Raw genomic sequence first — 26,060 nt, forward strand, 5'->3', positions numbered from 1 at the left:
TTAGTGCATTGTGCTGGGTGAATAGCTCACATTTGATAGATGTGGGGAAACACTCCATCTGCGATTAATAAACGGGGTGACCTTCCAATCAGATATCAGGACAGGAATTGTGCTCTCAGACGCAAGTTATACCAGCATAACTAAGGTCTAAAATGCTTTAATTTAAGATGTGAGGGACCGTTTTTCAACACTCAACATGTAAGACATAAGTTTTACAACTTTTATGACCATGTACCTGAGAGGGATTATTCAACTTCACTCACATCCATGCTTGTTACTGCCGGTCAAAGTGCCAATTAATGCCATCTTAATTTGTATTTTTTGGATAGTCCAAACCAATATTACTGTGCTTATATTTACAAGACAAAATGAACATAAACAACAACAGTGGGCACTGACAGATTTTTTTTCACCTGATTCTGGTCTGAGGATTTATGATCCCATATACTGAGTTGTCATGGTTCTTAATGTCATGATAAAAGGTCTCCGCCATACTTTTGTCAAAGTACACAAAGGGTAGAGAATTGCAGCACACTTGACATTTACTTTGCTATAGCATCACACTGTGGTTGAAATCACTCACTTTTAAACCAGCGGCTCTCACACTATATGGCGAGAATGTTTTTGGGAGGTATGGTTAGGATAAAAAAAGTGATGGTCGCTAATTGTTACTAACTTATAATCATAACTATGAGCAACTTTTTCAACACTTCAAGTGACAAGCAAGAAACTAGTGACTTTTTTATGCAATTACAGTGATCCCTCCTACTTCACGGTCTCAGATATCGCAGTCTCAGTACTTCGCGGGTTTTTCCAGCAAAAATTAAAAATATTTCAAAATAAAAAAATAATTTAGAAAATGCGCAAAAATTGAAAAAAAAATGAAAAAAGCAAAAAAGTACATTATACAGTACTCTATTCATCATATAACTAAGTAATATTAGTTAATTACTATGTTAAAAATTCTTCAAGCGTTAGAGTTTGTGACGTTTGTTATCTTATTTTGAAATGCATGCTTTTAATTTGTCTGGTCGCGTTGCATTTCAGTTTCCTGTTTTACGTTCTCTGTGTGTCATTCGGCTCTGTAGTGAATGACAACGTAAACTCATATTTATAGTTTATTATCATTTATGTGAACGCACGCCACTGCCTATGTTTAGTAAGCGACGAGTGTTTATTCTGTTCATGTGTTCATTTGTGTAGACTCTACACAAATGAACACATGAACAGAATAAACACTCTACACTGTAGAGGTTGCTCTTTATAGTTAGCAGTTGTTGTTAGTTGTTGCTAATGTTGGCTAAAAATACAGTAAATTCATAGATTAAAGTTCGGCAAGTGTTTATATGTTAGTTTACTGACTTTAACATTGTTGTTGATTTATTATTCAACAGATACTACACGATACACCATACATGAGCCAAAATAAATGTGAAGTTCAATGTGATGACTTGTGTACTCTTTTACCTTAGTCTTGGTGCAGATAACCAGTCCTGAGAACAAATTCTCAACAAACTAAGTAATATTAGTTATTTAATGAATCCTATCATCCTATCAATAACTATCCTCATTAACATAATTGTATATGTTAATGAGGATAGTGTAATGTTAAATAATAGGAGAAAGGCTATTAAATACGCAAACAAATACAAAAAAAAGGATTGTTTATAGTTACTGCGGCTACATTGGGGCGTACATAGAAATCTAGGAACGGATACCCGACTTCGCGGGTTTCAGACTTCGCGGGGGGTTGACACCCCCCATTACCAGCGGTTAGGGGGACCACTGTACTGAAGAATTTTGGAGCCTCAGACTCCAGTGTCCAGAGAGAAAAATAATTTTGCTTGTACGAAGTCAGTACTGAATAAATTCATCACATTTCCTCATAAGGTGAGCATCCAGAAAAATTCAATCATATTTTCTCTTGTGGATGTAGTACTTCACCAAATTGTCAAATTGCATGTTTTACATTTTATCAATTAGTGCAGCAAATTTGTGCATGCAGCAGACTCTTTCCAGAATGTCAGTATGGGAGAGTATGGTCATTATGCAAATTAACATTACCCGCTGTCATATACTAGGCGGTGGCGAGCTGCATCGGGCTGTAATAAATGAACAAACATGTTTCCTCCAGTTGCAAAGGTGAGTTTTAAAGTATGGTCCAGCTGTTTGAATGACCTGATTGTCTTCATATCTTAAATTAGGCTAACATCATCAATATTTGTATTCCCAATGAGTTCATTAAAATGCAGCGTCTCCATCAAGTAAACATACACATGATGCCGAATTATTTAGAGCCAAAGGAGTTACTCCTCCATTTAATGTTCGTGTTGACGAAGAAGATTATTATGAGGCGCAATGTTATTGCAATGAAAATGGAAGAACATTGACATGCCAGCGACCACATCAGGAGACATTCATGTCAATGCAGAGGCCATTAGTGCACTGCAGATAGACTGGATGTCATACGGCCATGCAGGCTCGAGATCACGTGACACAGGCGCTTCCACTACCAAGCTCGCTGTTTCACGGGGCATGTGTGACATTTTGTGTGTCACACATTTGTCTATGTTATTTTGTGTTCATGCTGTTGTTTCCTTCGCTTCAACAGCACATAGACAGACCCCAGTTGACACGATGTTTACTTGCACCAGGGAGCAGGTTTTCGTTGCTGTTTGACACCTGTGCTTGCAAGGGTGGTTTTTTTTTTTTTTTTTTCAAGCCTCTTTGAATTGCAGTGTTGTCAACTCAAAATGTTAAAATGCAAACTAGCAAACAAAATTGTGGCTTTATTAATACACAGTAACACTGTCTTGGAACACAAACATTGGGGAATGATCTTAACTGACTCACTGGAGTCCAACTGTTGTTTGTTACCACCAACATACAGTGTAGTCAAATATGTTTTTTTCAATGGATAGATGTGGAAGTGGACCCGGCCCATTTTAGGATTTGAGATCAGCACGGCCTTTGAGTTTAAGATAAAAACAAGGGGGGATCTGAGCTTGTCGTGGTTATTATAAGGAAGAGAAATGTCAACATGTTGGAAGTCTGCCACATTAAGGCCCTTCACACCTGAACAGAATTTTTGCTGTAAGTGTGGTATAAGCAGATTTTGTGTCATAGTAGTCAGAAGAAAATGTGAGAAAATATATGTACTCCTCTTGCAATAAAAGAAGCAAATGAATCAGATCTCTTTGCAGATGTTCTGGTTGATCGTATCCCCCACACTGAATGGTAAAATGTAGTTGTAGTTTGTGGTTTGGATTTTAATATATCTTTTGTGACACCAGTCCGGCAACCTTTCTGACACACTTCATAAGAAAACATGGACTGGCTCTGAGGGTCAGACATGCGCACCCATATTTTAATCTGAGTCCTGAATTTTTGCAACACTTTTCTTACTTCCTCATCTGTTGCTGACATCTGCGGGAGGTGTGCATAAATGTATATGCACATTCTGTTGCTGAATCAAATTAGAATTTCTTCAGGCCAGTTTTGAGTTCTCTGCCCAACTGAGCGCTTGCTATTTTTGTTTCATATTCTCTGGTGGTGATGATGATGATGATGATGATAATTTTAAGGCAATAAGCACAGTGCATGGTTTTATAAAGGTGTGTGGTGAGACAAAACCTTTGTGCTATATGGCTAGCAGTGATCCCGCCTCACTCTTAGTTTTAGGTGGCTATGCATAAACAGGAAGAAAGCCCCGGGTTACATGATGGACAATATAACATCTTCCTTTGAGAAGCTGGTGACTGTAACAAAAGTGTTTACCACTGTCCCACTGGGAAAGTGAGTATTTTCTATTTTTATTCTGGCATTCATCAGAAATATAACATTATTAGTATATTGGCATCTTGCACGGTTGCTTGCAAAAGCTGCAACTGAACTTTGAAAATAGCAGCTAATAAAACAAATAAAGGATGCAAACGATTCACAGTGGTTGCTTTTTAACTCGTCTCATATCCTGCCTCACTAAATGAAGTCGCTAACAGTCCGGAGGACTTTATGTTCATTGCAGAGAGTTAAAGCAAGCAGAGGCAATTAAATTCAAGGGGAAGGGTACCTCTGTGTACGATACTTGTGATATTTCCTGTAGATCATTTAATCAGGACTGATGTTCCATTTAATGATACCTTCAGCAGTGACTTTGCAATATGTGTCATATCTGATTCACTAGCCAAAGATTCAAGACCTCTCTCTTGTATAATGAGCAGAGTGGGACAAAGGATTGAGTCATGTTTAATCATAAATGCCCTCAGTTTCATCTTTGGAAAAAAAAAATGTTTACCTCTGGAGAAATGCGACGAAATACACCAGTGAATGTCAAACCAATGCATTATAGTATTGGTTTGTATAGTAAAATGTTGAGAGAAGGCCAGCCAACGATTCCAAATAAACTATACCGTAACAAATCATGTATGACACAAACAACATTATTATGCTTTTATTTTGAAGTTCCTCATGGCAGCATGGTCACAACAGTGATCTACCACTTGATAATCCTGTGCTCCCTGTGGATGAGCAGCTAGCGATGTAAATGTCAACAAAAAAATCAAATGTGTTGTCTCACGACTGACGTTCTTTGTCTTGATTGACCTTTTTTTTTTTTTCCTGGGTGACGTTCCCTATTTTTTCCATTTAGTGCGATGTCATGCGGTCCACTGGTCGACTGCACTCAACACGTTGAGCACCCCTGAACTACGTTCACTCACTTGCCTTGTTTGCCTATTCCTTTGGACTACGAATGTATTGAACACCTAAAGGACTGTGTGGAATAGCTCTGTACCCACTGCAGTGCAGTGCATTAAAGGCGGCCATTCACACAATCATTTTATATGACATCGTGTGTCAAAACAGTTTTATTCCCACTTCTACGTTTTTGCGTACCCGAGAGAGCGTGGCTCCCGGAGTACTGGCTAAAACGGATCCTAGCAACTACATCGGACATGTCAGGCCAGAGAATGTTTAAAAAATCCAAATACCTGATTATTCGGAAGAATTTTCAACAGGCTATCTGAATAGCTAAATCCTCACCGGCTGCAGCTCTCGTGACCAACAAAAACCAGTTGCTGTCTGCTCCTGTTCTATATGCTTCTTCAGATGAAACAAACGCTGTACGAGTGGGAGGAATAAATTAGCGCTGAGACGAGTGTGCGACGATAAAGCTTGATGCGCTATTAAATGACCGATAAATGTGAGTTTGAGCTTGTAATACTAATTTAAAATACATAATACATCTTATCTGCTTATCCTAACAAGAGTTGCCGGTTTACTGGTGCCTACCCCAGCTGTCTACGGGCAGTAGGCGGGGGACACCCTGAACCGGTTGCCAGCCAATTGCAGGGCACACTGAGTCGAACAACCATTCATGCACCCGATCACGCCTAAGGACAATTTAGTATGTCCAATACACCTGCATGCACGTTTTTGAAGTGTGGGAGGAAGTCGGAGTGCTTGGAGAGAACCCATGCCGACATGGGGAGAACATGCAAACTCCACAAAGGAAGGCCGGCGCAAGTGTAGCGCAAGTGTAGAGTTTTAATCCATCTATGAATGTAATCAATCTGCTTTGATCCCATGCTGTTTAAAATGCGCACAAGCAATGAATTAATTAACACCATTAACAAAAAAGCCCAATTCACCTTCAAGAGTGTTTCATACGAAATTTTGCTAATGAGTTATACTCTAAGCTTTGTAGCACTCTGAAAAGCAGATGTTATCTAAATTATACTCCTATTATTATATTATTAGTCTTATTATAGTCTTAAATCCATTATAGTCTTGAACAAAGAAAGACTTTACTTATTTGCAGTCTGTCAAACAGACTGGCTGGTTTGTACTTTTTAAATGGGTAGGTTTTTGGGTAATTTCAGAATTGAGACAGATTTGAGCTTCGAAATTCCCTTTTTCGAATGTTCTGCTAAATGCAGTATTCAACATCAATAGGAATACACTATCGACGACTTGATTATCCCAACTTAGAGATCAGTGCTACCGTTTTTATCACGTTTTACTACTGTATATGGTATTTATGGTACAGGCACTAATCACAGCAACAGGGTTGCAGGAAACTTTGTTGCAAATCTCAGCAAAAATTAGCTTTCTCTCACGATTAGAAGCCAGCAGTTATTGCCGAGCAAGATGAAAAGTTTCTTAAGTTGAATGCATACAGAAAAAAAAATATTTTCAGACATTCAATCTAGGTAAACTATCATAAAAATTATAAGGGAGAGCATACCTTTGTTATTCCCATTCTTTTGGAAAACTTTGTTAATATGCATCCCAGCGTGTCCTGTGATTCACTGGTTTCTTCTACTATGCTGAAAAGGTTGTGGTAGTAGGGTTGCATGCATAGCCTATCGCGGGACACGTCACTTGAATAATAGTTATTATTTCAAATATTATATTTATTAAAACAATTGTTTTTGCATTTACAAGAGACAGTAATCAAACAAATAATGTAAAAATACGGCATTTAATTTATTCTTCACTTTTATCCGAGGTTCAATTTGGTCATTAGGCAAGTAGGGCAAGAAATATGGCATCTGGTACTCCAGACTAATTTGGTATTTTCAAAACCATTTTCATGCATTAGTTTTTTGTTAGATTTGGTTTTAGGACAAGTATATTTTTGAAGCAAACCAAACACATGTTTTGCTTTTACTCAAGAGTGGGAAGACATGATGCCCTTTACTCTAAATAACAAGATGACATCACGGAGAAATACACACCATAAATGACAGCACTTTGCCCAGGAGACTCAAACGTCTCCAGCTGCTAACGAAGGATAATGATTAAGGTATGTGTATGCGGTTTTTCTGACGTTATGTAAGCAGCTCACTTGTGTATATAAAAGGAGGTGGACTGTTTGGCAGGTTGTAACAATCTTCATTTGGAGCCTCAAAGGGGTGATACAGTTAATAAAGAAACTAAAGGCACTTCATCACTTGTGAGCCTAATTCAGGCTGACCATGGGTGCAATATGATCATACTAAAGGGAGAAAGACTTAGTTATAGGGGCGGCGAAATACTATTTCATACAAACTGTGCGGAGCGGCAGTCGCAGAAATCTTCTGAAAATCCTGCCCCTCAGCCCCTGTTAGCCTTTTTTTTCCGAGGCAGTGGGTTAACAAACAGGTCCTGCGCGCAATTGGCTATGCATGAAGGCACCTCTTCTGGACTCGGATAAAAAGCTAACGAGCACCCGATTGATTGTGTGGTGACCTCTGAGGACCGAGCTTATCCCTTCTCCCGTGAAGGAGATGCCTTCTGCGCCTGTGTGTGCGGGTGACACCGTGAACCACATAAAAACTTGCAATCCCACCCATTTTATTAGACATTGAATTATCTTTGTCGTATACTATTTAACAATTGGTAATGAAAAGCTCTACAGCCACAAAAATGCAGCCGGCATGTCATCTCCCTCCAGCTGGCAACGCGACATACGATGCTTTATGGTCTATTCAAACACTAAAACAAATTCAGTCGGTGGTAAAAAAAACAAACAAAGAAAACCCTACATATCTGACTTTGCACACTACTGTGTAAAGATTTTTGGGCTTCCCTTTAAATCCTCTGCTGCATTAATCCCGTTTTGTAGAGGCTGTTAAAGCCAGGCATCCACATTCCGATTCATGTCTTAACCAGTGTTGGGCAAGTCACTTTAAAACTACAGTATAGTGCATTATTTAATATTTATTACTGTCATTTCAAAGTAATTAGTTACATTAAAATATTACTGTATTTGAAATGTAATGTGTTACACTACCATTGCATTACTTTTATATTACTCTCATCACCATAATTAATATGGCACCGCTCTAAATGATTTGTTAAATTACTGGCCCTATATGGCGAAGTGAACCGCTCTTTAGGTGTCAAGCGCAAAATTCACCTTTGTCTTGTCTTTATCTCTGACGACTGAAAGTAATGGGCGTATATCCATCATGCGGACATATTTAATTGCGGACAAATATTTAAGCTGCCGTCTGCTACTGCTGCATAAATCTCAGCTAAAGTAGATAAGCAAGTCAACATTTTGCCCCGGACTTTTCTCCTCCGATCTCCCAGTGTTTTGGGCAGGTTAAAAATGTGTCGTAGTGCATTGCGTTACTCTCATTTGTAACGAGAACAACATTAGTATTTTTGTATGTGTAATATATTACACTACCGCATTACAGCAATAAGTAATGCATGACAGTAATTCATTTCTTTTGTAATGCAATACTCCCAACACTGGCCTAACACATTTTTAAGAAATGGGAGCAGCCATGAGCATGTGTATACTTCTGCAGCACTTCAGAAGCCTGCACACATAACCATCTCCACTTAGAATTTGTAGTTTCCTCCCCTAAATCCAAAATCTGAAATTTACCCTTAATTTACAAAAAAAATAATAAGAATGATTTATAGAAGTAGAAGAAAGTTGGTCTATAGCCCGAGGGCCCAAAAGATGAATAGGCCGTGTGATTTAACACTTTAACCTCAGCCAAAAATACCGTCCGAATGGCTTATATTTGATGATTATTTAAACTTTTTAAAAATGTTTTTGCTCTCTTACCATTTAAAGCAGTTCTACTACAAATACCACTGTTTATTTTCTACACATCCCTACCATAACATTGTATCCAAATATATATCATGGATTTGGTTGATGAGGTCATTCAAAAACAAAGCAAATCAACATTTTTAGGAGAGCAATGTAAGGAAGTTATGCAAAGAACTGACCTGGATGTCATTACTTTACACACAACTGAAAGTCACTATTTGTTTAGGGTTAGGGTTAACAAACTTAAAAAAAAGATCAAATACATAGCGCAACATAAATTAAGCATACATGTGTTGACAACATTCCACCACTTCATGACAAGGATTAATGTTCTTATAAATTTACCACTATACATTTTGTGAACCGAAAAGAAACTTTTTTTTTTTTTTTTTTTTTTTTTAGCAATACATTTTCTGTTGACCCCTGCTACTCGGAGGCAATATATACTAGGTTCGCCTGTAAATCCTGGGTACATTTACTTGTGATTGATGCCTATTGAAATGCACTGGGTGGAATAAACAAGTGTTTTTTTTTTTTTATTCATTGTATACATTTATTTTTAATTAAGTGGCCGATTAATCAGTAATTGGTATTTTGTCAATTCAACAGATCAGGGAAGGGGAAAATGTACCTTCAATGTAGCCCATGCCACAAAATAATCACTCTATGATAATCTTTAGACATCTTTAGGGGATTGTGGGTGATCAAGTTGTTGGGTCAAATTTGAATTTGAAGTTCTGCTTCTAGCTGCACCACTGTGGCTGTGCATTGAATCTACCGTGGACTTGAAGTCATATTGAAATCGGGTCGTATAGTTCGTGTTATGGATAATTATATTTGAGATGCTAAACAGCGTGTGACGAGTATTTGTGGGGTGTTTTGAAGCTATTTGATAATAATACTGTATGTCTAAGCCATCAGTGATTCACAATGTATGTCACAAATAACTTTGACATTTGGCACTTTGTGTTCTTTCTTCTTGATATGTGGTTGTTCATTACAAGAAGACAAGCGATGTATGAGTCACCTTTTGCCTTGTTCTGAATCCCATTGTCACACGCAAATGATGATTTTTAGAGTCAACCAATTACCAGGGCATTGTATCTCGCAGCACCAAACAAGTATGCAATCATTGCTACATAACTTCAAATGTTTTTTGTTTTGTTTTGTTTTGTTGTTTTGCATTCCTGCCTTGTTTGGTTTCTTGAATGCATTGTGATTGAGTTTTTTTTTTTTTTCATTTACATGGTGTGGGTGTGCTTTCATCGTCTCCATAGTGACTATTAGTTAAGTGCCCTTTTTGCATTTTTTTTTGACCTCATCTTTTGTTTGAACAATGCCGATTGTTGTGCTTGTTTTGAAACTCAGTAGAGATTGTTAGTTAAAATGCATGAGCAGAGCAAAATGTTTTTTGCTTTATTAGAATAGTTATTTGACTTGATCTTGTATACACGTATACATTTTTAAGTAACTGTGACATAATTTCAACTGGTAGGTGTTCATAGTGGGTTTTGGGCTGCTATTTTGGTTCTTTAGGACGTGCCCTACATTTTTGAAGCAGCAACAGACTGTGACTGCCTCGTGCGGTCATTTTTTGTCGTCTGTGTTCCATCCAAGGTGGCACGGTGGGAAAGTGGTTAGTGATTCCGCCTCACAGAGTCCCGAGTTCAATTCCAGCTTGCTGGAGCCTCCCTGTGTGGAGTTTGCATGTTTTCCACATACTTGCGTGGGATCTCTCTGGGCACTCCAGCTACTACCAACATTCCACAAACATGCATGGTAAGGTGTACAGGACATGCTAAATTATCCATAAGTGTGATTGGATGCGTCAATAGTTGTTCGTCTCCGTGTGCCCTGCAATTGGCTGCCAACCAGTTCAGGGGTCCCCCGCCTGTTGCCCAAAGTCAGCACAACGACCCTAAATTAGAATAAGTGGCTGTAGAAAAAGGATGGATAGATGGATGGATGTGTTCCAGCCTTCCACTTTCTACATCACTCTTCCCATTTGAGGTTGTGGGGAATGGAAGCATATTCCAGCTGACATTGGGCAAAAGGCAGACAACACCCTGGACCCATCGCCAGTTAAATCACAGGACACTGTCAACCATTTAAATCAGTCACTGAGTGGGAAGTGAACCGACGCTGCCTGCCTGCAAAAGTCTGGCAAATGGGCCGCTACTTCATCAGCGACTGTTAAACAAACTGATTCTGGTGATGATGATGCTGATGAGGTCATTTTCAGCGTTCCCTCTCACAAGTGCTGCCCACAGCCCGCAGCACATGAGTGTTTGGACAAGCCAAAAGACAGAGAATGAATGTGACAACATGCCCTGGCTGTGTGGCAAGCATTTTTCACCCCCCAGTCGGAGGGACATCATTCTATATCTTCTGGTGCTTTGACTGTTGCCTTGCAAAAGTAGACCCTCAGCTGGAGTGAAATTTACAGTATGTGCCTGATCTTCTTTTATAGCTTGTTGTGACAACATTTTATTCTGTTTTGCTATACCCCATACTCACACCCGTAGCTCACAAATGTTTCCATTAAAACTTTACTATCTGTGATTCAGCTGTGGTTTAACAAGCTCTACTATATGTGCAAACAATTGCAAAGGAAAAAATGTTTAATTTACAGTGATCTGAAAAGGTAAATATTAGATTTAAATAACTTTAAATACCTTAAATAACTTTCCATCCATTTTCTATAGCCACTTATCCTCACAAGGGTCGCAGGCTTGCTGGTGCCTATCTCAGCTGACTTTGGGCAGCCTGAAATGGTTTCCAGCCAATCGCAGGGCACACCGGGACGAACAACCATTCATGCACCCAATCGCATTTGACAATTTAGTGTGTCCGATACACCTGCGTGCACGTTTTTGAAGTGCGGGAGGAAGTCGGAGTGCCCGGGGAGAACCCACGCTGGCATGGGGTCTACATGCATTCACACAGTCTGTTTGTCTGGCTTTTTAGAGCCCTTTACCACGGAGAGTTTGAAAACTTGATGACCATAATGAGTTGTGTCTCTGACAAGCCTACAAGACCATCTAAAACCTAGTTAGGGTTAATCAGAGTGTGTACTGATGGCCATTCAACATGAATTTCACATCTAATGTTAATTCTGAACTCAGCCTGGTTATAAAAGTGTATTTACTGTTTCAACCACATTATCACAGTTGTTTGCTTCTGCTTTTTTCTTTTGAGTGTACAGGTTATTGGTCACAATAATTGTGCAAAAAGTTTTAAACTTGACGAATATTACTCTCATGTTTTTAAGTCAGAAAACCTGGAATTTGAATGGGGGTGTGTGGTCTTTTTTATATCCACTGCTGCGGCGACGGCTTAATTCTTGGATGCTGCTTGCATCTCTTCTTAAAAAAGCCCTGCTGACTGTTGAAGCATGACCACCGAATGACTTTCTGTATTAGCTGTAATAAAGTATGGTGATTCAAGTAATTGGTTAACGGGAAGAGGGATTACGTCTGATGAAGAATTATTTTCTCTTGGGCTGACTAATGGCATTTGATTACATCACCGCCCCCTTCTCCATTTCTGATCCGCAGGCAACCGGCCCGGATCTGGCAGCCTCTTTTCCAGTGGACTACCGCTGCGTTGCCCCCCCGCCCGCCGCGGCCTTCCCATGGAGATTGCACGCCCACCCATGTAGGATGCCTGCTTCGTCCGACGCCCTGCATCCCCTCCTGCCCGTCACCACTTCCTCCTTCTCCTCGCGTGCGCCCGCTCTTGCCAACGGTTCATTGCGGCCTCCAAGGCTGTGCCCCGCCCCGCTCCAACATGGTGGATGACGTCATCAATGCCAACACGTTGGCTTGGCTGGTCTGTTCGGGTGTGTCCATCCTGGCCAACACGTGGAGCATCCTCAGCGTCAGCGCCAAGCAGAAGAAGTGGAAGCCGCTGGAGTTCCTCATCTGCACGCTGGCTGGAACGCACATCCTCAACATGGCCATCCCCATCACCATGTACTGCGTCATAACGCTGCGCCGTCAGCACTCCAACTACGAGTGGAACGAGGGATTGTGTAAGGTCTTTGTGTCCACCTTCTACACTCTCACGTTGGTCACCTGCTTCTCCGTCACGTCACTTTCTTACCACCGCATGTGGATGGTACGCTGGCCTGTCAACTACAGGTGAGACGTCTTTGCTTTTCTTCTTTGTCTTGTTACGGGAATGCCGAATAGCCCCCCAGTTTTTCAAATCTAGCTAATCCGTTCCGGGTTAAAACAGTCAGTGAAACTGGATGATGGCAGGGTGTTTGTCGCCCTAGGAATTGAAAATGTTAACATGAAAATGACCTTCAAATCATGTGATGTAAAAAAATGTCACGGTATATGATGTGCTGTGTGTTCCAAAGCTGCCTGGGAATTTATTCTTAGTGGATGCTGCTACTAAGAAAGGGAATATAGTGCAGTTCAAAAACTCTCTGTGCCACATACGATCTGGTGAATGGAGTGAACGTCTCTGCAGAAAAAGAGATTCCCTTCTGTGAAGGATGTGTGGGAGGCAAGTAGGCTAAAAAAAATCATTCAAGATGATTGGAGTTCAAGATGATCCACAGTGATGTCTGTGGTCCCGTGCAGACCGAATCTATAGGTGGATGGAAATATTTGGGGACTTTCCTTGATGACTACAAGAGATCCTGCAAGGTGTACTTCATGAAACAGAAGAATGAGGTGCTAAGCAAATTCAAGTTTGAGAAAACATTCTCAAATGAGTCTGGTCCAAGCATGACAATGCTGAGGACAGATAATGGTGGTGACTACGCATCAAAAGGGTTTCAAGATTATTTGAAGTCTTCATCCACCATGAAATGACTGTACTTCACTCACACCAGAATGTAAAATGGTGTTTCAGAAGGAAGAATCTGGACATTATTCGAAACCAGAATCATGCTGTCACATGCAAAGTGACCAAAAATGTTCTGGGCAGAGGCTGTGGCCACAGCAGCTTACATACACAACTGGCTGCCCACAGCTCTTCTGAAGGATTAGACACCCGATGAGAGATGATGGGAAAAAAACCTGACATGAGCCACGTGAACGTATTTGGCTTTATTGCTTACGCTCATATTCCAGACGACGAAAAAAGGAAAGCGGACAAAAGGGCTGTTAAGCTTCGTTTCGTCAAATTTGCAAACGATGCCAAAGGATATCGACTGCATGATGGAGAGAAAAGGAGGATTGTAACCCGCCGTGATGTCATCTTTGATGAATCATACGTTGACTGGAAGGAGGAAGTGAAAGTACCTTACTCGGAGAAGGAGATAACCATAAAAACCGATGAGAGTGAAACTGGACATGATGAGGACACAGCTAAGAGCCCTGTAAGAACAAACGGCAGAATCAGAAAAGCTCCAAGAAGATTTGTATGTAATGAGTTTGCTGATATGGTGACTGTTGATCATCATGCCAATATGTGTCATGTGACAGAGCAGTGGAAGCTATGTCCACAGTGATCCTAGAGGACATGCATGTTTTGAAACATACATACCTGTACAGTCCACATATTCTTTTCCCTACTTCTCGACCAACTCTAGGCATTCCAAAATCAAACTGTATATTTCACTCTTGAGACATTTGGAACCATAACAAAAGACTAGACTTTTGAAAACCTGAATGCTTCCAACTTAATGGGAGCGTTTTGGACATGAAACTGCCCCATGTGAAAAAATTAAGTCCGGCGCGGCCGCGATATCAAATAGACATGAATATAGTCCTCAGTGAATATTCTTCTCAGATGGATCCACATCTGTATTTGCTGACACTTCTTCAGCCAATGCTTCTGTTTTCGCTCACACCATGTAAGAATATTCCACATGGAGCATCTGTCATCTCTGGCCTTCAGCTACATTTGGCTGCAGACAAGAAGCAGAATTAGCAAAGTGACACTGAATAATAAAGATTCCCATTACCAGACAGCATGATCTTGCTTTAACACAATTTGGCCTTGCGAAGCTCCCAAGACATCTGCTGTTCACACGTAGCTTTGCAATACATTTTTGGTGCTGTTTTTGTCTGAGATGCGTGATCATGATTTATGCTGGCCAATTTTAGCAGTCTAGCTTACGTTACATTTTGAGTTTATTTTAGGCCAAATCTGTACGATTTTGTGAAACCACACGTTTTCTTAAGCTGTTTTATCAACGGATGTCTGTTGTGGGTTGTGTTTTAACCATGAATGTTGCATCACATAGAAGCGTTTTTACTCTTGTGTAATTTTTAAACTATTGGTACGGATGTATGACTGCTCGCCTTGAAGCGCTCCTCAAAGGTCTTTGCTTTGCAGCAGACCATCTGTTACTCGATGATTTACATTCATGTGATCAACAAGAGCACATAATAGCCGAGAGCACATTTAAAATTTGGGACTGAGTTTTGCAGGATGTCAGAGATGTGCAGAAAGTGGATACTTTTTGTTGATCAGGACATCTCGCCATTACTCAAGAAACAAAGAATGTGTGCGCTGTGGAGACAAACAGATGCTCAAATTCACAATCCATAACAGCAAGTGTGTTATGGACACAAACTGAGCACAACACGATCCAGAGAGGTAGTAAATGTAAAAAGTGAATTCAGAGATTTTCATCGAAATGAGATGTGAAGATACTGAAAGCAAGGGCAAAGGCAGGGAATTTTTTGGGGGGGAATTATTTTACTAATCAATATAACAGTATATAATTGATTATAATACAAAAACAAAAGCAGAAACAACAAAAACAATAACGCCAGGGGAAAACAACCAAAAACTCAAAGAGAAACCGTGCAATACACTATTACACAAATATATTAAAAAGAGTACACACATCACAGATTTTAATTGCTTTTAAATTGTTAGATAGTTTCAAAGTTTTGATTTTTTGTTTGACTTCATTGATTAGGACAGAGAGTTTCGGTTTTTGAGAGGCATATTTGCATTTGCGGATATGCCATTTAGTAAAGAGTATAATGAAATTTATAACGTAACATTGATTATTATTATTAATGGTCGAGTGATTGGTGAAGCCAAACAATACACACGTGCAGAAACAAGTACTGTACACAGATATCCTTCCACAGTCTATTGGAAAAGGGGCAAGACCAGAACAAGTGAAACACATCTTCGGGGCAGTCTTCACAGAAAGAAAAGTTCACCTCAATATCCTTTTTAAATCTTTGCAAAAAGACTTTTATTGGGGTAAACTCTATGATTATGTACGGTAGTACTAAATTGTGGAGCTATAGTTAGAAACAGTTTTACTTTTCACCATTTGTTCAGAATTATTTCAGAATTTGTGGGCATGGTTAAATTGGCATGATCCACTCCTGCCCCAATGTACACAGTGTCTTTGTTCACATCTAGCTTCATTTTTTGCACTACAGCATGTTGTTCGCTAAATAGCTGTGCCTACACCCTGAACGCAACAATTTACAAAACAGCTCATCGCCCATCCGAGAGGAGTCCAAGAAGCCTGTTGTTAGCTCACCAACTAGCTGGTGGCCCGTGTCTTTTACTTTAACATGAAAAGCCCTAAGACAATGATGCGGAAGTAATATCACTCACTGTAGGCTATGAGTTTGACTTAAATTGTCAAACAATTAGACTTTTAAGGGCATAATGTTTGTATGCAGTCGTAAAACAACACTACCCTCTGTTTGTGTGTCGCCTTTTAAAAACATTCATTTTTACTTAAGATGTATCATGATATAAATTGGATACCTTGTTCAGTGAAAAAAGATCACAATATTAGGGTTGTTCTACACTGTAAACAACAAAGATAAACATGAATTAATCGTAAATCGCTGACTGTTCAAAACCGAAAGATGTTGACGCCAGCATATTAGAAACGGCACTTCGATTATGAGTTTAGTTTAGTTATTGTCATGCTTTTGGGCCATTCCCACCAATCAATGTCAACTTTGACCTCCCTTCTGATTGGCCTTGCACGTATTCGCCAATTAATTGCAATATTTAGTTACTTAACAGAATTGCAGGGCAAAAAGGTCATTTAAATAGATTACATCGTTTGTATTTGCCCTGCTGAGCTAGCATGACTGGCTTGTTCCTGACACTAACACACACTGAAGGCCTGAATAATGAATCTCAACCTTGTAATTGCGCTGCTGCTGCTCTCTCACAGCGTACAGTGCCCTGCGCAACACTCATTCACGCAATACATTCAAGCTGCTCAGTGATGCAATCACACTGCTATAGGAACTGCAGGCACATTAAAGAAAAGCTAGCATTATTGCTCACAATGACAGCAAGACCTTCTTATCTTTGCACAAAGCGGAAGGGCATACTGCTACCTTTTGTTTTGCAACCGTGTATTGAAGATAAATAATCCTTTAAAACGGATTAAGACATGGAAACACTTGTTAACATGTTGATAGGTTTGTGTATATTTTTTGATGTTCTGTCATTTTCCCTTAAGGATTTTAGCAAATGGTTGTATCAGACATGTGACGTTTATTCTCATTCTTTGATCTTTGCATCAAAGGCATTTCACATCAAAGGGAAAGCATTGAATGAAGACACTAGGGAGCTGAAATTTCACCCAGATGGTGAAGGCATGACAAACTTCAACATGGCACGACAACTTTGTTATCACGCTACCAGGAGTGTGCCATCCCTTACTGTGAGAATGATGTGCAAAAAAACAATGCAAAAATGCTCAAAATACTGTACTGCAAAAGGGTTGGGTTGTTGGCATTTGCTGAGTGTAACTATTATGGTAGCTTGTAATCTAACTTAGTTACTCTTAAAATCATGGAATCACAAAAGCAACAGTTACGTTTAAAGGTAATTTTTCACCTGTACCTGTGTTATGAAATATATACGAAATATATTTTTTATGTTTATTTATTTTCACAATGTTATTTGATCAAATGACTCATTAAATCGTGGTCTCTTTTCATACTGTTAATATTTGTACACAACTTTCCCTTTAGGAAATGATGTGTTTTGACTTTCATCTATAGAGGCTGAACCAGAGGAGCCAGCATTTTCTTCTTTTTTTGTACATAGGTGGTGATAATAACTCCGCTACCGCCACTCTGTCCTGTGTTGCTTAAGTCAAGGCTTTAATTGGAATATTTTTCTCGAGCTGTCGTATTTCAGGTGAATGCGCGCGAAAGAAAAGGGCCATAGCTAAAGGACACGAAAGCATTTTGCAAAGTGTTCTGCTGTAGCAATTTCTTGGAAATGCAAGAACCATCAAACCCCTCTACACAGATATAGAACAAAATGATAAATTGACCATAGGCTGTGAAACACTATTTTTGCCATCAGCAAAGAGCCCTGCCTTTGCACCAGCAAGCATTCAACTCCAGTTTATCTAAGTGATGACTATACTGTACAGCAGAGAGCTTTTTTTCAATTTGGGTTCCGCACTACAAAGATGACAGTATATTTTCATTATCAAGCTTTGCCTCTTTGATACACTCTATTGGGAATTTCCTCGGGAGCAGAATTTTGCATGTAAAACAAAAACGTAATTATTTTTCGGTTGCTTCATTTCAGATTGGAATTTTGCACATTGCTCATGCAAGTGACATTTTTAGAAAGGCAAGAGTTTATTTGTTTTCTAGTTTCTTTCAATTATAGTAGGAAATTGGTATATACTCTCTGCTCGAAATAGTAGCTTCCATGTGCCTCAAAAATCACTTGGCACACTGTCTGCTTCATCAAGTAAATGTCACACTTTTCATAAGATTCTTTTTTTACACCACTCCAAAAAACAAAAAAAAGGACAGGTGGCACCCATAACACGGAACTTCACGGTACCTCATAACACTGTCTCACGGTTGATGGGCCTCCTACCACAACACACACCGCCTACATGACTGAGGAGCTGACACTTACTTGTGGAGTTCAAAGAAGACGTTTTTGCTGTCTGCCCCGTCCCCCCTTACCCCTAGAAAAAAAAAAAAAAAACATGTTATATAAAAAAACAAACATGTTATACAAAGAAATCATCATAACTAGTGAATATTTTATATTATAAAATGTATACATGCAGTAAATCCTCTTTACATCGTCCGTAGACCCAGCTTATTTATTTTTGTCCAGTACCTATTTTGTCTCAGCAAGACAGCAAAGTTAATTTCATCCCACTCAAACACATGAGACATCTTTGGAGAGCCCAGGGTCCCCCTCTAGAGCCTGGGGGTGTGGCTCGTTGGCAAGTTCTTGGCGGCCAGGCCTGCACCCAGGGGGCCCGGCAGGGCACAGTCCGAAACGGCGACGTGGGCCCCCCTTCCACCTGTGAGAGGGCTTGAACTCTCAGCTAATCTGGAGTTTCCCACGGTAAAAGGCATAGAGCAAGGTTGGGCGTACTTATTCCCACCCCCCAACTCAGCGCCTGTACATTGGGGATAAGCATCAAACTTAGTTATATGGATTCACGGATACAAGGCAATAAAGATATCTGTGTTGCCTGTATACAACCTTGGTAAATGGTTACAGTACATGAAGTTAAAAACTGAAATAATCAGCAAATATCAGCCACTTGGTCGATTATTTTTGGTCATTGTTTGAGGTTCGAAGCTTTTGGGTGTTTCCCTTACTAAATCATATTTTTTGTGTTTCTAGGCTCAGCAACACCAAGAAACAAGCGGTGCATACAGTAATGGGGATCTGGATGGTCTCTTTCATCCTGTCTACCCTCCCAGCTGTGGGCTGGCACGACACCATCGACCGCTTCTACACCTCCGATTGCCGATTCATAGTGACAGAAATCGGCCTGGGGTTTGGGGTTTGCTTCCTGCTCTTGATTGGCGGCAGCGTGACTATGGGTGTGATCTGCATCGGCATTGCTCTCTTCCAGACTTTCTCCATTCAGGCAGGCCACAAAGCAGATAAAAACAAGTTCAACGTCCCCACCATTGTGGTGGAGGATGCCCAGGGCAAGCGCAGATCCTCCATTGATGGGTCAGAACCTCTCAAGACTTCACTGCAGATCACTTACCTGATCAGCGGTATTGTTTTCATCTATGATTTTCTCACCGGCTTTCCAATACTGGTGAGTATGTGAGTGAGCATGTACTTGAGGGTTAGTCAAGATTAACGGTGCAGAAATTTGCTCACCGTATTATATCATACTATTTTCCATTTTCTTCCGGTTGAGACAGACACTAACAACAAGTATGTGGGTGTGTGATTTTTCTTTTAATATTTTTATATTCTATTAAAACACAAAGGACATCAGATTATTACATCAAACATTACTCCTGATTCTTTTCTTGAGGGAAGTTTTAAATGATTTGCCTGTTGCAACCCACAATGGGGGTGGCTTTCGCGGAATAAGTTCTGAATGGTCTCTTTTTTGGACATAACGTCCTCTGCTCCTTGGAATTGGAGGACATGGTGCATAAAACTGGCTTCAGGATGATGAAATAATTTCTTGTTGAAATTTCCCATTTCCATTTGGCCATCTCTTTTTCGTTGCTCGTTGTTTAATGTTTGAGGTTTGCTTGGAAAAACATCAAACACGACTATTGGAGCATATCATTGAACATAAGACCTCGGTAACTATGGTTGCGTGGAAGCATGCCATGCTACTTTATTATTTACATGATCCGCAATATTTCCCCTCATTCACATCTGAATGTAGGCCAGACTCAGTGCCTATGGATAATAATGTATGTATTTTTCCATAAGGTCATTAGGTGACGGTGTGGGCCCTAATAAGGGTTCGGACGTCGCTAAGGAGTTGCAGGTGTCTCTTTGACAAGAGTGTCACAACTCACAACTTCCTGGGAGTACGAGTCCTTGAAGCTTGCTGTCAGCAAATGAAGGAGCAAGCCCTTCTTTCAGTCTGTCACCATTTGGCTTGCAAATTCCTGCCTTGGGCTCTCATTAATTTTTTACAAGTCAATTCATTGTGTTTCCAGGCAGAGCTGAGAGCATGTTTAAGGCTGCTTTCCTGTGATACAAAATGCTAACAGTATTATTCAGAGAATGTTCCATTTGCCTGCAAATGTGCCACTGTTCAATAGTTGAGGTGAAGTCTATTGTCTGTGTATTACGACCGGGTTCCTGCAATCTCTAATTAAGATGTCCTATGTGTAGCCGTCTTTTTGAAGTCATTTGTCACCAGAACTCATTTTCCATTCAAGGGTTGTACACTTAGACAAGTTACACTTTCATGACTACATTAGATAAGACATGCTCCTGTATTTATTGCAAAAAAAAAACAATATGCAACATTGAATCGAATTTTGTTGTACTATTATACATTTTGGAAATTGCCCCCATCAAGAATCATCTGCCTTTGTTCTGTTTACTGACACAGGCACTGACTGCCTAGTGTAGTCATCATCTTCAATTATTCCTTCAGGTTATGCTTTTTGTGCACTCTTGCTTTTTGCCTTTTGGTTGCACCCTGGGAGCTAGCGATAACAACAAATAGCTCCACTCTTTCACTCATTTCCTTCGCTGGCTCATCACTCCTACGCACACTTTTCCTGCGCACAGATTTTAGGTTCTTTACTGTTTGAAGCGAAAAAGAAAAAAAAAGTAAACCTTTGTTCAAAAACAAGTTCACTTCACATGATGAATGTTTAATTTTTAGTGTTTTCTGTCCCATTTGCATTTATTATTCAAACCTTCCTTAAAAAATGATATGTACGTTTCGGTATATTCGTATGCTACCAATAAATACGGGGGTTTTATTTCATACTTTTACCAAACATGAATGCAGAATACAGGGTGGATCCTGGAGCAGTGGTTAGCACGTCCGTCTCACGGTTCAGGGACCCGAGTTCAAATCCACCTCGCTCTGGTCTTCCTGCGTGGAGTTTGCATGTTCTCCCAAGCCCGCGTGGGTTCTCTCCGTGCACTCCGGCTTCCTCCCACATTCCAAAAACATGCACGGCAGGTGAAATGGACACTCTAAATAGTCCTTAGACGTGATTGGGTGCACGAATGGTTGTTTGTCTCTGTGTGCCCTTCCATTGGGTGGCAACCAGTTCGGGGTGTCCCTTGCCTACTGCCTGTAGACAGGTTGGATAGTCACCAGCAAACCTGCTACCCTTGTCAGGATAAGCGGCAACAGAAAATGGATGGATGGATGTAAAATACATAACAGGTATAGAGTTAATGAATATGCTTCATTATTGAAGCGATGTCCTTTTGGCGCCACAGCTGAAATTTAGCAGTCACAAAGATGTTCTGAATGAACAGGGGCCTAGGCAGGGTTTGGTTTGAGGGACGTAATATTTCTCTGGACTGAACAGTGTTTGTACCATGATAATTTATTCCGAGTAGAAGGGGCCAAAACAACAAAATCACTCTTCGAACCAAATATAATGAGCTATTTAAATGCATGAAAAGAACAAACGCAAATATTCTCGGATGCTCATTTACATCTGTTTGATGATTCACATACTCAACAATAGGTTTATGTTGGGAGCGAATTTGGATTTTACTTTTGTACTGTCCATGAAGCTTCAAAAGAAAACAAGGTTTTTTTTTTTCGGCCAAATTTTTGTGCTAGCGTGACCAAGCCCTACATTTTATATAAAAAAGTGTAGGTCATTTACATTTGTGTGAGATATACTGTACGCATCGGATCTTACGTGGTAGTATTTAAACTCCCAAAACTCCAGTAAAGAGCTTTCAGACTCATAGCACAATTTCTTAAGAAAACACTCATGTCCTAATAACTCATAATAATAAACAAAGGGATGCATTCACCTTGTAGTGATAATTGTATGTAATGTAAATTTACTATTGGAATGATGCACGTTGAATTTAATAATCACAATTTCAAATTCTATGTGTCAGGCCATGTATATGCACCCTTCTGTTTTCTATTCCACATATCCTCAATATGGTTGCAGGTCTGCTGGAGCCTATCCCAGATGAACTACAGTTTAGATTGGGCCCCAGTTAATGGCAGGGCTCATGTTGACAAAAACCCTTGTGAGTGAACTTTGGGAACGCCGGTGGAAGTCGGTGTACCGTGGGACAACATATGCTAGCGAGGGGAGAATATGCAAACTCCACACAACAGAGTCAGAGTCCAAGAATATTTGCTTATTCAACTGGTTAATTTCTAGTTAGTCTTGGCCCTCAGTAGGTCCTCCACTTCAAGATGGGCCAATATGTACCGAGCCTTTGAAGCTTTTTTCAAACAATCCAAGATGGAATTTCTGAAGCAAGTTTCGCAGTGTGATTTATTACAGGGAAATGACGTCATTGACGGTGTTTGAAGTCCCGCTGCCTGAAGACGTGGTTCACCTGTTAGCATGTTTAATGAACAGACAAGGAAAATCAGCGTGAAATTACTTGGCCAATGTCCTGTGTCAAATACATTTATTCAGGGAAAAAAGCGTGCTGCCATGTTTGACAAGGCACGGAGTAAATCTGTCCCAACACATCATACATCGCATGCCTGCCATTAAACATGTTATGACGTAGTATTTGCTCTTAGTAACATATGTACACCTTGCTACAGAACCCAGAAGCTTTTTTAAATTCCAGTTCCAAAAATTTTGTTCTTCATCGTCTTTCACGCTCATCTACTCCAAGCGTTTTTTTCTTCACTGTGTTTTTGGGGGCTAGCATTTGTACGACTGGACTTTTTTCCACGAGCATGCCGAGGGCCGGGCCAATTGCGTGGTGACTTTGGGCGTCCACCTGAGGTGGGGAATCCGCATTTGACCACATCGTCAAGTTGTGAGGTTTTATCATCTTGTTGTGTGCAGGTGGTGAGCTTTGCCAGTCTGAAGTTTGATCGCTCCTACAACTGGATGGTTCTGTGTGTGCTCTGGTGCTCCATTGTGCAGTCCATCTTGCTGCCCATGTTCCTGTGGGCCTGCGACCGCTATCGAGCCGACATCCGCATGGTGTGGGAAAAGTGCGTGGCCATCATGTCCAATGACGAGGTGGATGAAGGTAAGCCCCTACCCAGTCAAGGTGTCCTCTCCACCCTCACCTCGTTTTCCCAGCATCCTTTACCACTCACTTCCCTGCCCCAGAGATGTCCATGTGGTGGATGATTCCTATTTCAAAAGGCCTGAACTTAGGACCATGTCCAATGTCTGTATTGTGTCACTAAATGTGCTGAATATGATCCAAATCTGTTTTAAACCATTTGTGTCAGCCACTGTTTTATTTCTCATTTTGCTAATGTTTTATTTTTCGAGCCATGTACTTTATGTCTTCACTATCTGTCCATATACAGAATTCTCCTATCCCTCAGTGACCTTTGGTTTGGTTAGGTTAGGGGTTGTAGCGCCACCTGTTTCTTAGTTAATGGAAAGCCGTAATTATTATATGTTTATAATGAATACATAAGTACCTATACATTTAACTCTTACAAGTACACACACATATATATATATATATATATATATATATATATATATATATATATATATATATATATATATATATATATATATATATATATATATATATATATATATATATATATATACAGTGGGCCCCCGTGTTACGAACTTAATCCGTTCAGCGGCTACGCTCGTAACTTGAACTGCTCGTATGACGGGCAATCCAAACCCTATGTTAATTAGTGAATGCGTGCAACGCGAGCAAAAACCTTAGGTAAAAACATCATGACTTTATACACATATAAAAAATGAGCAACATAATCTACTGTACAGTTAAATTAAATAACATATACAAAGGAAAAATGACATTTACCTTTGGGGCGACGTGACTTGAGCTGGGTGGAGGCGGAGGGGAGCAGAGACCAACCCGCAGAATTTATTGATTTATTTTCTTAAACGGGAACTTTTCTCAAACTAGAACACATCACCAGCGATTTCCTTCTCTTTAATCCATAATAGAAGAAGCCTCTCCATTTTGTTGTCGATCGAGGTCCGTCCCCCGGCAAGGAAAGTCTTGCCCTTAGAAGATTGCCGAGCGGTTACGGCCATACTCACGAGCAAGGTTAACCATGCGTGCGCCTCCTTCGTATTTTTTTTTTTATTATCTCCTGCTTCGTTTCTATTGTCATCATCCTCTTACTTCTTTCTTTACCGCCACTAGCAATTTTAGAAGCCATGTATAACAGATAAAGTTTGAAAAGTCTTCACAACATTCCTTCCTTCCGTTTTTGACTGGTTTTCTCTCCTTCCTTCCGCCCCGACCAGCTGTGCCATCAAGTTAGATGAAGGCGTTTGACCAATAGCATATCGGCATCTCCGTGACTGACACCGTGACTGAAACTGTGACTGTGACATTGTAAGAGCAATAGCACATCAGCTTTACAGTGTAATGCGTGAGCGGATGAGTTCGATGATGTAGCAAAGCGAGGTCAATTGTACGTACACATTCACCGGCAAAGCGTGGTGAAATCATAGTTATAACCATCACGAATATACACACACGTTTAAAATTAATACCATAATCTACTTTGCAGTTAATTAAATTAATATGTATACACAAAGGATAAATGACATTTTCCTCTGGGGCGACGTGACTTGAGCTGAGTGGAGACGGAGGTGAGCAGAGACCAACCCGCAGAATTTATTGATTTATTTTATTAAACAAGAACTTTTCTCAAACTAAAACATATCACCGGCGATTTCCTTCTCTTTAATCCATAATAGAAGAAGCCTCTCAATTTTGTTGTCGAGCGAGGTCCGACCCCCGGCAAGGAAAGTCTTGCCCTTAGAAGATTGCCGAGCGGCTCACTCCATACTCACGAGCAAGGTTAACTATGTGTGCGCCTCCTTTGTATTTTTTTTTTTTATTATCTCCTGCTTGGTTTCTATTGTCATCATCCTCTTACTTCTTCCTTTCCCGCCACTTGCAATTTTAGAAGCCATGTCTAACAGATAAAGTCTGCAAAGTCTTCACAACATTCCTTCCTTCCATTTTTCACTCATTTTCTCTCCTTCCTTCCGTCCCGACCAGCTGTGCCATCAAGTTAGATAAAGGCGTTCGGCCAATAGCATATCGGCATTTCTGTGATTGACGTGACACCGGCCAATAGCATCTCCATGACTGACACCGTGACTGAGACAGTAACTGTGACATTGTAAGAGCAATAACTTTCGATGTGGTCGTGATGAGCGTCAACCTCTAAATTAGTTGTCGTAGCAAAGCGAAAATAAATGTACGAACACAATGGCCGGTATGTCATATTGTTCGTAAGACGGAAGGTTTGTGCGTAAGTGGGGGACAAAAAACTCCGCAGATCACGCTCTAAACCGGGGGCCGACTGTATATATATATATATATATATATATATATGTGTGTGTGTGTGTATATGTATATAAATATAGTCCTACTAAAACTAATGATCAAAACTCACCACAGTAAGCAAGTGTCTATTTGTTAGGCATCTGTGGTCAGAATATGCTACTATCTACAGCTGTAATTTGCTTCACCATACACCATGTTAAAAAGAGTGATTTCTATATAAAGGCCATATTTACCTCGCAGCCTTTTTTTCACTCCATTGCATTCAAAATGAGTCATTTTGACCTACAACAACAGGACAATAAAATAAATCGTCACCATTTATTTGGACAGACTTAAA

General features: G+C 40.2%; 1 protein-coding gene across 2 annotated transcripts in view; it reads left to right on the plus strand.

Moving 5' to 3' along the window:
• Positions 1–26,060, plus strand: part of gpr153 (G protein-coupled receptor 153) — a 37,846-nt gene that overhangs the window by 753 nt on the left and 11,033 nt on the right. For both annotated transcript variants that reach the window (XM_088408380.1, XM_088408382.1), the window contains exons 2-4: positions 12,112–12,696; positions 19,136–19,565; positions 23,254–23,443. In XM_088408380.1, the coding sequence (XP_088264506.1) occupies positions 12,344–12,696; positions 19,136–19,565; positions 23,254–23,443 (973 nt within the window). In that variant the 5' untranslated portion in view covers positions 12,112–12,343. The remainder of the gene's footprint in view (positions 1–12,111; positions 12,697–19,135; positions 19,566–23,253; positions 23,444–26,060) is intronic.

The sequence above is a fragment of the Hippichthys cyanospilos genome, chromosome 2, assembly GCF_059441005.1.
Source record: "Hippichthys cyanospilos isolate Australia breed blue-spotted pipefish chromosome 2, RoL_Hcya_1.0, whole genome shotgun sequence".
NCBI lineage: Eukaryota > Metazoa > Chordata > Actinopteri > Syngnathiformes > Syngnathidae > Hippichthys > Hippichthys cyanospilos.